Source organism: Octopus sinensis, linkage group LG1, assembly GCF_006345805.1.
Source record: "Octopus sinensis linkage group LG1, ASM634580v1, whole genome shotgun sequence".
Lineage (NCBI taxonomy): Eukaryota > Metazoa > Mollusca > Cephalopoda > Octopoda > Octopodidae > Octopus > Octopus sinensis.
This window is the reverse complement of record NC_042997.1, coordinates 133921319-133933494: the sequence shown is the minus strand read 5'-3', so window position 1 is coordinate 133933494 and position 12176 is coordinate 133921319. Positions and strand designations below refer to the sequence as shown.

The 12176-nt window shown below is 37.1% G+C and overlaps 1 protein-coding gene across 1 annotated transcript in view; it reads right to left on the bottom strand.

Annotated features, from left to right (window-relative positions):
- LOC115222562 (transforming growth factor beta receptor type 3-like) overlaps positions 1–12176 on the bottom strand; it is a 216478-nt gene that overhangs the window by 18267 nt on the left and 186035 nt on the right. The window contains exons 9-10 of the mRNA XM_036504801.1: positions 11767–11951; positions 4510–4656 (exon numbers count right to left, since the gene is read on the bottom strand). Of these exons, the coding sequence (XP_036360694.1) occupies positions 4510–4656; positions 11767–11951 (332 nt within the window). The remainder of the gene's footprint in view (positions 1–4509; positions 4657–11766; positions 11952–12176) is intronic.

The window sequence follows — 12176 nt, the reverse complement described above, 5'->3', positions numbered from 1 at the left end:
TCAAAACTCAACATTAATTTCATAAATCAACTGACCCACATCTATCAATGAAACTTAGAACTATATCATATGTATATTCCTATGGCCATACATATGCCTCCTTCCACAGACACACATGCATACATATGCACATGTACAGACGCAACTAAATAAACTTGTACAAATACACAGACACGGAGAGAGAGAGAACTTACCCCGGTACCAAAAATTTGATATTCAACCCCACAGCACAAGTTCCACTGAAGCAAGAAGCTAGGAATGAACTCACCTCGTGTGAAATATGTCTGAGACTCAGACTGGTAAACAGAATGCTATTACGCAACACAGAATCCTGCGGAGATCTGAGATGATAGAGCCGTAGGTAGTTGCTCATTCAAGCAAATGAATTAACAAACTGATGTCAATACACAAGGCAACCTGATAGTTCAGAAGTTAAACATGTTCAATAGACCAAACTGGGGGGGTCTACTGAGGTGAAGGGAGTTGGTAATAGTCAAAGTGCAATAAAGATGTGTTGAAATACGCCCCCTCGACCATATATGTGTGTGTTTATACACACACATATTACATATATATACATATATATATATATATATATATATGTATTATATGTATATTTCCATGAGATTTAGAGGTTGGGAAGCCAACCAACTAAGGGATAGTACCTATCCAATATAATGCTGGTAGTGTGCCCAATTATTAATACCCAACTGCTGATTATTGGGTGGCAATTTACTTAATCGAATGTCATATATGGGCGGGGGTAAAAAGTGGTTTACCCTTAATTTAAATAGCAAAAAGAAAATGGAGGGGATACAAAAATGACATACATCAGCCTGTAGACGTTCTATTGTGTCTGTTTATTCCAAAACAAAAGGGAGTATTATAAGAATACATACACATGCTACACAAATCATCATCATCGTTTAACGACCGTTTTCCGCGCTAGCACGGGTTGGACGGTTCAACCAGGTCTGGGAAGCCAGGAGGCTGCACCAGGCTCCAGACTGATCTGGCAGTGTTTCTACAGCTGGATGCCCTTCCTAACGCCAACCACTCCGTGAATGTAGTGGGACCTTTTTACGTGCCAGGGGAGTCTGGCAGCGGCCACGATCGGTTGGTGCTTTTAACGTGTCACGGAAGCCAGTCACGGTGGCGCTGGCATCGGCCACGTTCAGATGGTACTTTTTACGTGCCACCGGCACAGAAGCCAGTCGAGGCGGCGCTGGCATCGGCCACGTTCGGATGGTGCTTTTTATGCACCACTGGCACAGGTATCACAACTACTATTTCCATTGATATTTATTTCGATGTTCATGTACTTGACTCAATAGGTCTCCTCAAGCACAGTGGATACTAGTAATACATAAAAGAGTAAAAGATTAAAAGATCAGTTCCTTATGGCCATTTCTGCCAAGAGGCCACAATATCCTCCATGCTAGCTCCATCACTTCAGTGTTCTGTAGGGATGGTTAGATAGAGTTTGGATGTTGTGTGTGCCTCTAGGCTTCATCAGAGGATCTAAATGTTTAGGAGAGCCGATACATACAAGAATCAGTTACTAATAGGTACAGTATATTTTTGATATTGAAGAGGACATAAGAAGAATAGGATCCAGACTTAGAGTGTGGGAGGTGTAAAATTTAGTGAAATGGATTAGGTATAGGAAAGAGAAATAAGTCATAGACTTCAAGTGTTGCCTTCCAAAATTCATGCTATTTTGTCCAGTGGTGGGCAGGTAGATATATTCATTCTAAGGATGAGTTTTTTTAGGAAGGGTAAATTTAAGCAGTGGTTCCTATTTTGTTTACTTATGAATACACGTTATGTTTGTGTTTACAGTGGTGGGTTTGGAAGTATGGTTTGAAAGTATGATCTGTGTTTCCGAGGTGGAAGTGTATATATATGTCAGTTGGTACTAAAGAAGTATGGCACCAGGTGGTAACCAAAGTACGGTGTTCATGTTCATTATTTTTTTGATCAACAAATCCCTGAATCTTTGTGTGTAGTGTTTATGACCAAAGTACGGTATTCGTGTTTGTAATTTTTTTGATCAACAAGTCTCTGAATCCTTGTGTGCAGTGGTGATGGTCAGTCCTGCAACCTAACGGGTCAGCTATTTTTTTTGTAAAGTATGACGCGGTTCCAGTTTGTAAAGTTGACGCGGTTCCAGTTTGTTAACAGATAACACAAAAACAAATCAGATAAATAAATAAGTAAATAACTAAATTAAAGAATAAATGGATAAAAACACTGCGGCCACTATGGGCAGGTAGGAGAGCAAAATAGCATTCAAACTAGATTAGATTGAATTAAATTAAATTTAGACAAGTAAATAAATAAATGCGTATGCGAGTGAGTATGATAACTAAAGCAATATGACTAAGGGGATGTGATAATAAAGGACAGCATAAGAAAAAATAGATTAATGCAAACGTATAAAATATAAAATAAAAATGTAAAATATCAATCAGGGGAATCAGCTATATTGTTAAACATAATATAGGAGAAAGACAGAGGATTTATTTTTGTCGGAAGGCTTATTAAGGAGGATTTTCTGAATGGAATGGACTGGATCAATTATCTGAGTTATAGTTATTTATTGCTAAAACCTATACAAGTAAAATATAGAATGATGGATATAAAGTATTAAGTGGATAGCACTGTGTTAAATTATTTAATTAAGTGTTTAATTCAGTGTTTAATTTAAGTGGGGTAGTAGTTTGAAGAAAAATGTTTACAGGTATTTTTGTTTTGTTGTTTATTATTTTTTATTTTTATTTTTACCGTTATTGTTTTTACGTTTTTGTATTCTTATTGGTGTCACGTATTCTGTATTTTTGTTTATGTACTTCGTTCGTTTTCCGTCCTCGCGTTGTATACATTCGAAGCTTTCTTCCAGGGGATCTAATGCGCTTGGCTTAGATTTCCCTTGGCTGGCTGGCCATATCGGAGCAATCTCAAGATTAATCAGCCGAAATTGCTAAGATGATCTGGTTCTTGACTGATGACTGAGGGCTTCGAATGTCCCGTCCTGTGGTTCTTGTGTCGTCTCTGTGGTGTTTCATGTTCTTGTCCATGTCTGTAATTATTTTTACTGTTTACCTATATATATACATACATACGTAACCGTGTGTCGGCGATTTTTTTTCCTCTACCTTCCCTTCTCTGAATCTTTCCTTCTCCTATGTTTTCGACGAAGAGCTCCGCTCGAAACGTTAAACCCTCCTTCTTTCCTGAGCGTCCAATAATATTATATTTGTTCCACATCCTCGCGTTGTGTTTTTTTGTGCTTTCTTGTTTGGATTAACTTTACACACATACACACACACACATCTAACGGTAAATCAGTGTACATATAAAGGGGGGTAACCCAAGTATTTCCAGCTTAATAAATTAAATAATTAATTGATTGATTCTGTATTTGGATATTTAATTTAGGTCCAAGGGAAGAGGAAATATCAAACGGAGATGCAAATAGGAGGTGTTTTATTCAGGTAAATGTGCCAGATATGGAGTGTAGACATTTATGGATTCTCATGTATTAGGCAGTTTAGCTTTAGTAAATTACACTGTATTATACTCAATTATCCAATTGAAAATAAAGGTTTATATTTATAAATTGATAATTTAATCCATTGGATAGTGTTCCATATTGTTATTATTCTGCTCAATTAGTAGGGTGCAATTTGATTGCTAAGTGCTGGTATATATGATTAGATGGCCATGCGTGTAAGGAACTGATCTTTTAATCTTTTACTCTTTTATGTATTACTAGTATATATTTGTGTAGCACACAGTCTTCGCATGTGTATGTATTCTTATAATACTCCCTTTTCTTTTGGAATAAACAGATACAATAGAATGTCTACAGGCTGATCTATGTCTTTTTTGTATCCTCTCCATTTTCTTTTTGGTGTACATTTTGATTTTGGGTTGAAGAATTCGATAAACGAAAGCATTAATAAAGAATTATCCAAAATTCTGACTGCCTCCTTTATGTCAACATATATATATATATATATATATATATATATATATATATATATATATATGTACGTATGCAAGGTTCTACAGATGGATGTCCTTCCTAATGCCAACCTCTCCTTTACATGCACCAGCATTAGCCACATTCAGCTGATTCTTTTACATGCCACCAGTCGGGGCCGGGAAGGTTGGGGGTCTGACATCAACCACATTCAGATGACACAAACCTACAGATATATATACAAATATATATACACTAGCATGGAAGATGATAATGACAATGATACATACATGTATATATACATACACACACACACACAAATATATATTCATATACATGTATACACACACACACACACACACACACATATATATATATATATATATATATATATATATATATCAACATCATCATCATTTAACATCCACCTATATATATGTGTGTGTATATATGTATGTATGTGTGTATGTGTGTGTGTGTGTATACACACACACACACACAGTAGAAGATGATAGTCTTACCTTATTAGAATATTTAAGTGGAGAACTTTTATGAGGAATGGTCTGACAGTCACTGTAGCTGGATCTCAACACAAAATAGTTGTTGATCTTCTCGGCACGGCAGATTGGGTCATCCAGTGTGATCTGATCGTGTTTCAAACCATACATCTAAAGAAATAATACCAAGAAAGAGGAAAAAAAATTTTCTTTTAAAACTACTAAATAAATAAATTAAAGATCAAAGTAAATTACCACACACATACTCTCACCCTTCCAAACACATATGCATAAACACAAACACAGAGCCAAAATAAATTTTAAAAAAAAGACTATTTGGGAAAGAAAATAAACTGTTTATTATTGCAAAAGCAATATAAATTTAATATTTGCATGCATCATATGTTAACTCAAGTCTTGGTAATGAGATAAAAGGTTACAAAATTCTCAAGAAAGACATCATGCGACTTTTTGGATAGTCTCAATTGCAGTAGTGCAAATTTTTAATTTTCATTTTAAAAGAACCAGATTTTATTTCTTTATATAGTATATATGTTGTTGTTGTTCGCCTTCATCTCATTGTCATCGTTGTCATCATCATCATCATCATCATTATTATTATTATGGTAGTGAGCAAGCAGAATCATTAGCAAGCCGGACACAATGCTTAGCAGCATTTCTTCCATCCTTACATTCTAGGTTCAAATTCCGCCAAGGCTGACTTCGCCTTTCATAATTTCGGGGGTTAATAAAATAAGTACCAGTGAAACACTGGGAGCCAATGTAATCAACTAGTCCCCTCCCCACAAATTTCAGGCCTTGTGTGCCTTTAGTACAAAAGGATTATTAATTATTACTACCGTGGTGAGCTGGAAAAATTATTAGCATGCCAGCTAAAATGCTTAGCGCTATTTCATCTGACTTCACATTGTGAGCTCAAATTCCATCAAGGTCGACTTTGCCTTTCATCTTTCCAGGGTCGATAAAATAAGTACCAGCTGAATACTGAAGTCAATGTAATTGACTTATTATACATTCCCCAAAATTTCTAGCCTTGAACCAAAATTTGAAACAATTAATATTACTACTACTACTACTAATACTACTTTATTTATTTATTTATGCACCCTTTTCAAGCCTAGCCAGGCTCATGGGCCCGGTTTCCCGGTTTCTGTGGCGTATGTGTTCCCCCCAGCTGCACGGGATGCCAGGCTATCGCAGCATTATCAAATAAACAGGAAGAAAGAGTGAGAGAAAGTAGGGGTGAAAGAGTACAACAGGGGTCACCACCACTCCCTGCCGGAGCCACGTGGAGCTTTAGGTGTTTTCACTCAATAAACACACACAAAGCTCGGTCTACGAATCGAGACTGCGAGTCCGCAGCCCTAACCACTGGGTCATAGCGCCTCCACACTACTACTACTACTATGGCAGTGAACAGTCAGAATCTTTAGCGCACTAGGTAAAATGCTTAGCAGCATTTTGTCTGTCTTTACATTTTGAGTTCAAATTCCTTTGAGGTCGACTTTGCCTTTCATCCTTTTGGAGTCAATAAACTAAGCACCAGTGAAACACTGGAGTCGATGTAATCAACTAGCCCCTGCTCTCAAATTTCAGCCCTTGTGCTTATAGTAGAAAAGATTATTGTTACCGCTGCCTTAGTGAAGGAGGTAATGTTTTCAGTCATGTTTGTCCGTTTGCTTGTTGGTCCGTGGACAAGATCTCTCAAGAACAGCTGGATGGATTTGGATGAAACTTTCAGGGATGAGTAAGATCTTACTCATAAGGTATTGGAATCTTACATTGTGTATAAACTCTATACTTAGAATAAACAATTTTAACTACTGTTGGATTTTTCTCATAGGGTATTGGAATCTTACATATATACCATTCTGCCTAAAAAAATGGATTACAAATTCAATATCCCTACATATCTCACATCCATTTTCTTTCCCCCACCTCACTATTTTGTATCCTATCTAAACTAACAATTACTTAACCATCCTCTCACACCACCTCCGAGGAAGGGATATTATTAATAAATATCCAGGAAGCAGCTGTTAGACCTTCTATCTATCAATATTCTAATATCTACACAGTCTTGGCTTTTTTATCTCATTATACAAAAAATTCTTATAAATATATATATATACATACATGGAAATATATACATAATATATATATACATACATTCAAATATATATATATATATATATATATACATATATATATACACACAAATATATATATATTATATATATATATATATATATATACATACATACAAATATATACATATATACATATAAATATATACATATATATATATATAGGGAGAGTATACAATATGTATATATATATATATATATGTGTGTGTATATATATATATATATATATATACGCACACGAATATATATACAAAGACAATGCTCATTCTTGTATTAGGAGGTTTATACATACATTTTAACACTTTAAAGTATACTTACACATATACATAATTCTATACGTTGATCTAAAACAACAGGACTACTAAAGGAGGACTGGAATTTAAGACCACGATACAGTATGCATTTCATTACAATTATAATTTTTATGTGCAATTATGTTTCTTCGCGTTGCATTTCAACCAGTGTTTCCAAAACTTGTACATAGCGACTCCCAAAGACTTATCGACATGTATGCGCGCAAGTCATGCAAATATTTTCATTACCCAGACGACACACACACACACACACGCCATTAGAAATACGGCCTGCACACCCACTTGCACATTCCATGATTCCCATTGTAATCTACCAGGTACCAGACAAGGTATTTGGATTATTTTTCCGCTTAAGAGTGATCGGGTTCACTTTTAGTATTCTCGTTTGTGAAAGCAGTTGCTTTTATTATAAATATTCTCATTTTAAAAATCATCTCCGGTTAATTGTTGTGAGGACATCGGTGTTGCATTAGTGGAGGCTTGCACTCTCTGAGTGCTCTTGCTGTTGTTGTTGTTATCATTATTATTATTATTATTATTATTATTATTATTATTATTATTTCTTTTATGTGCCACAGGCACAATGAACAAAAAGGAATATTACAAAGAAAGGTTTACATAAAGTGCAGGTGTTTACTTAAAATTCACAAGAAAATAGAAATAAAATGTGGTAAGATATAAACATTAAACTTCCTTCTTTATTCAAAATGTTAGTGTGTGATTCAGAGAAATTTCAGTAGTATATCTAGCAGGTTGAGATTTCATACAAAGGTCTTCTTTCATTGGCTTGAAGTCACCTTACTCTTTTACTCTCTTTTACTCTTTTACTTGTTTCAGTCATTTGATTGCGGCCATTCTGGAGCACCGCCTTTAGTCGAGCAAATCGACCCCGGGACTTATTCTTTGTAAGCCCAGTACTTATTCTATCAGTCACTTTTTGCCGAACCGCTAAGTGACGGGAACGTAAACACACCAGCATCGGTTGTCAAGCAATGCTAGGGGGACAAACACAGACACACAAACACATACACATACATATATATATATATATATATATATATACATATATACGACAGGCTTCTTTCAGTTTCCGTCTACCAAATCCACTCACAAGGCATTGGTCGGCCCAGGGCTATAGCAGAAGACACTTGCCCAAGATGCCACGCAGTGGGACTGAACCCAGAACCATGTGGTTGGTTAGCAAGCTACTTACCACACAGCCACTCCTGCGCCTTGTTGTTGAAATTTCCAGATCAGTCATACAAAAAACTTGGGTGAAGGTTTTGTCTGATAGGAATTCCAGTCATAATTCCATTATTCGAAAAAGGAGAATTTGTTTAACCCTTTAGCATTTAATCCAGCCCAAATATTTTAACTCTCTTGTTACGACCGACCACATCCAACCACTCACAGCTACCCTACAATGTTATTCAAATATAAACAAAACACACCAATACTCTCTTTACTCTCTCTCTCTCTCACTTTTACTTGTTTCAGTCATTTGACTGTGGCCATGCTGGAGCACCGCCTTTAGTTCAACGAATCGACCCCAGAACTTATTCTTTGTAAGCCTAGTACTTATTCTATCAGACTCTTTTGCCGAACTGCTAAAGTACAGGGATGTAAACACACCAAGATCGGTGGTCAAGTGATGTTGGGAGGGGGACAAACACAGACACACATACATACACATACATATATATATACATATATACGATGGGCTTATTTCAGTTTACCAAAACCACTCACAAGGCTTTGGTCAGCCCAAGGCTATAGTAGAAGACACTTGCCCAATGTGCCACGCAGTGGGACTGAACCCGGAATCATGTGGTTCGTAAGCAAGCTACTTACCACACAGCCACACCTACACATATTCATATTGATAATGTAAACATCATTATTATTAGATTTGTAACAGTAGCATATGCTAAATCACCAAAATCTGGTTCTTTCCATTTGCTTCTACTACATTCTTGGGAGGAACAACAGTGAATTCTTTATAGGCCTTCTTGCTTTACTACTCATCTCTTACAAGTCAGAAGGGTTAAAAATCAAATATTTGTTTTTATTTTGTTCTGGCACAAAAAGATATTGCAAAGGTGTAACAGGTGTCAAGTATTTAAACTCAGAAGTCACACATAAATTAGAAGTCACATGTAAATAAATTAATAATTTTTTTTTAATTAAAAAGAAATAAATAATTTTTTTAAAGAAATTAAAAAAATTAAAACCAAAACGAAATACTACCATTTAATTCTTATCAAGTTTGAAGTAGAAATATTTACCGATTCTTGATGAGATTATAATTCTTTAAACTATTAACCTAATCTTTTTAGACATGAAAAAATTTTTCCAATATTGACAACTAGACTATATTCGCTTGATTCTATCTTTAATTGTTATCAGATGTCTGCTGTTGTCTAGCTAACAACCAGCCCTGATCAAGAAGCAGTAATATCAGAAGCATTCCAGCCAAGGCTATCATACATTTTGTATATCCATGGTAATATTATCCCAATGTGTTCATCCTTTGTTTTAATCACCATCATCATTTAATGTCGGTTTTCTATGCTGGCATGGGTTGGAAGGTTTGACAAGAGCTGGCCAGCCAGAGAGCTGCACCAGGTTCTCTTCTTTCTTTTTTTTTTTTTTGTAAAGAAACGAAAGGAGAAGAGATATGAAAAACTAATCGAAGAGTGCAGAGAACATGGATGGAATGTCGAGTATTACCACCTGGCAGTGGGGGCTAGGGGCTTCATTGAAAGAAAAATGACAACGCTATTCAAAAGAAGATTTGTCTTTTCTAGCTCGGAGCTGAGAAAATTAATAAGGAGAGTACAGGAGGCAGTCGAAAAAGCTAGCTTCTATATATGGCTGAAGCAGGAAGACCAAAAATGGCTTGAAAGTCATAACATGCTGGCAGGAAAATAACATCACTAGGTGAGACAGGCAGACACTGAATTAGCTTCACTGACTGACAGGTGACGGTCGTTTAGAGAATGCGTGGGCTAAGACTATGCGCCTTCATTGGTCAGTTAAAGTTGAGACAGTGTCACGTGACAACTTGCTGGGGCTGCCTGCTGGAGCCTAGCAGCAGGTATTTAAAGGGAAATTTGACAAGATAGTCAGTCGCCCACTGGCATTTGTTGACGCTACATCGAAGAGGCCAGGGAACAGAAGAAAGAAGACATACATCCAACACCAGAGCTGAAGACACCTCCGAAAGGAGGGGGGGGGGCACGTCAAAACGGTAGAGGAGTAGGGGTCGAAACCGGACATGGTTCCTCCTGATGATGTCTTGAGCTAGCTAGATCCTATAAAGGAGCTGTTGTGGTAGCAGACCACGAAACATGGTTGAAATTCCCCAATCGTCTGTTTTGGCATTGTTTCTATGGCTGGATGTCCTTCCTAATACCAACCACTTTAGAGTGTACTGGTTGTTTTTACATAGTACCAGCACCAGTGCTACTACATGGCACCAGTGCAGGTGCTTTATGCATGCTACTGCCATAGCTGCTATATATGTGGCACTGGCATGAATGCTTTTTATATGGCACCAACACCTGCGAACTCACAAGACAAGGACCTCTCAGCTGAGAAAGGGAGTCAGAGGCATGACCATGAAGGATATGCTTGTATGTATGGATGGCCATGATTTTATTTAGCTTTAATATCATTTCAAAATTTGACACAAGGCCAGTAATCCGAGGATGATGGTTTTAGTCAATTACATCGACTGCAGTACCTAACTGGTACCTTATTCTATTGACCCCAAAAGGTTGAAAAGCAAAGTTGATTTCAGTGAAATTTGAACACAGAAACACTGCAAGAAAAGCTACTGAACATCTTGTCCGACACACTAACAATTCTGCCAGCTTGCCACCTTTATTCTTGCGATCTGAGGAGATTTTGTTGCTATTTCTAACAGGTTGAGACAAATAGCCACAGAACATAGCTTTTTATCTTTAACTTCTTTTAGTATTTAGACTGTGACCATGCTGGGGCTGACTTTTAGTTGAACAAATTGACCCCGGTGCTTATTTTTTTTAAGACTGGTACTTATTCTATGTCTCTTATTGCCAAACTGCTAAGTTACAGATACATAAACACAGCAACCCTGATTGTCAATTCGTGGTGGAGGACAAACACACACACAAAATATATTTCTTTTTTCTTTTTACTTGTTTCAGTCATTTTGACTGCGGCCATGCTGGAGCACCGCCTTTAATTGAGCAACTCGACCCCGGGACTTATTCTTTGTAAGCCCAGTACTTATTCTATCGGTCTCTTATGCCGAACCACTAAGTGACGGGGACATAAACACACCAGCATCGATTGTCAAGCAATGCTAGGGGGACAAACACAGACACACAAACATACACGCACATACATATATATACATATATACGACAGGCTTCTTTCAGTTTCTGTCTACCAAATCCACTCACAAGGCTTTGGTCGGCCCGAGGCTATAGTAGAATACACTTGCCCAAGGTGCCACACAGTGGGACTGAACCCGGAACCATGTGGTTGGTAAACAAGCTACTTACCACACAGCCACTTCTGCGCCGACACATATGACAGAATTCTTTCAGTCTTTGTTTACCAAGTTCACTCACACGGTTTTGGTCGGCCTGAGGCTATAGAAGAAAACTCTTGTCCAAGGTGCCACACAGTGGGACAGAATCCAGGACCATGTGGTTGGAAAGCCACAACAGCCACAATTCTCTTTTGTTTCTAACAATGAAATTAATTAAAGAGCCTGAAAAATCAAAATTTATAACGTTGACATTATTTACCTTTGTTAGACTTCTGTTAATATGAACTACAAGGCCATCAGGAAAACATGATGTCTGCATTGCCGCTTGGAGTGCTGCTTTCGTTTTAACAGGGTTTGCAAATGGAGACACGAGGGAAGGATCTCCTATTTCTGGTTTCGTTTTCTTTGGTTTGTCTGGTTTGAAGGATTGGTCTAATGTGGTGCCTAGGAATATAGAAACAGTGAAAAGATTGGTTTGTTATGCAACATCACCCTACAATAGCACGACTTGATACTAGAGTTTTCACAGACAATAGATTCTGAATTCACAGATAATTCAATAAAATCCAAATTTGCACCTGCTCCTTATTTAGCTTGGCAGACAAAGAGCGGTGAAGGGAGGAGGACTTATAAGAGTCTGCAAGACTTCCTAGTTAAGTGCAGCTAATA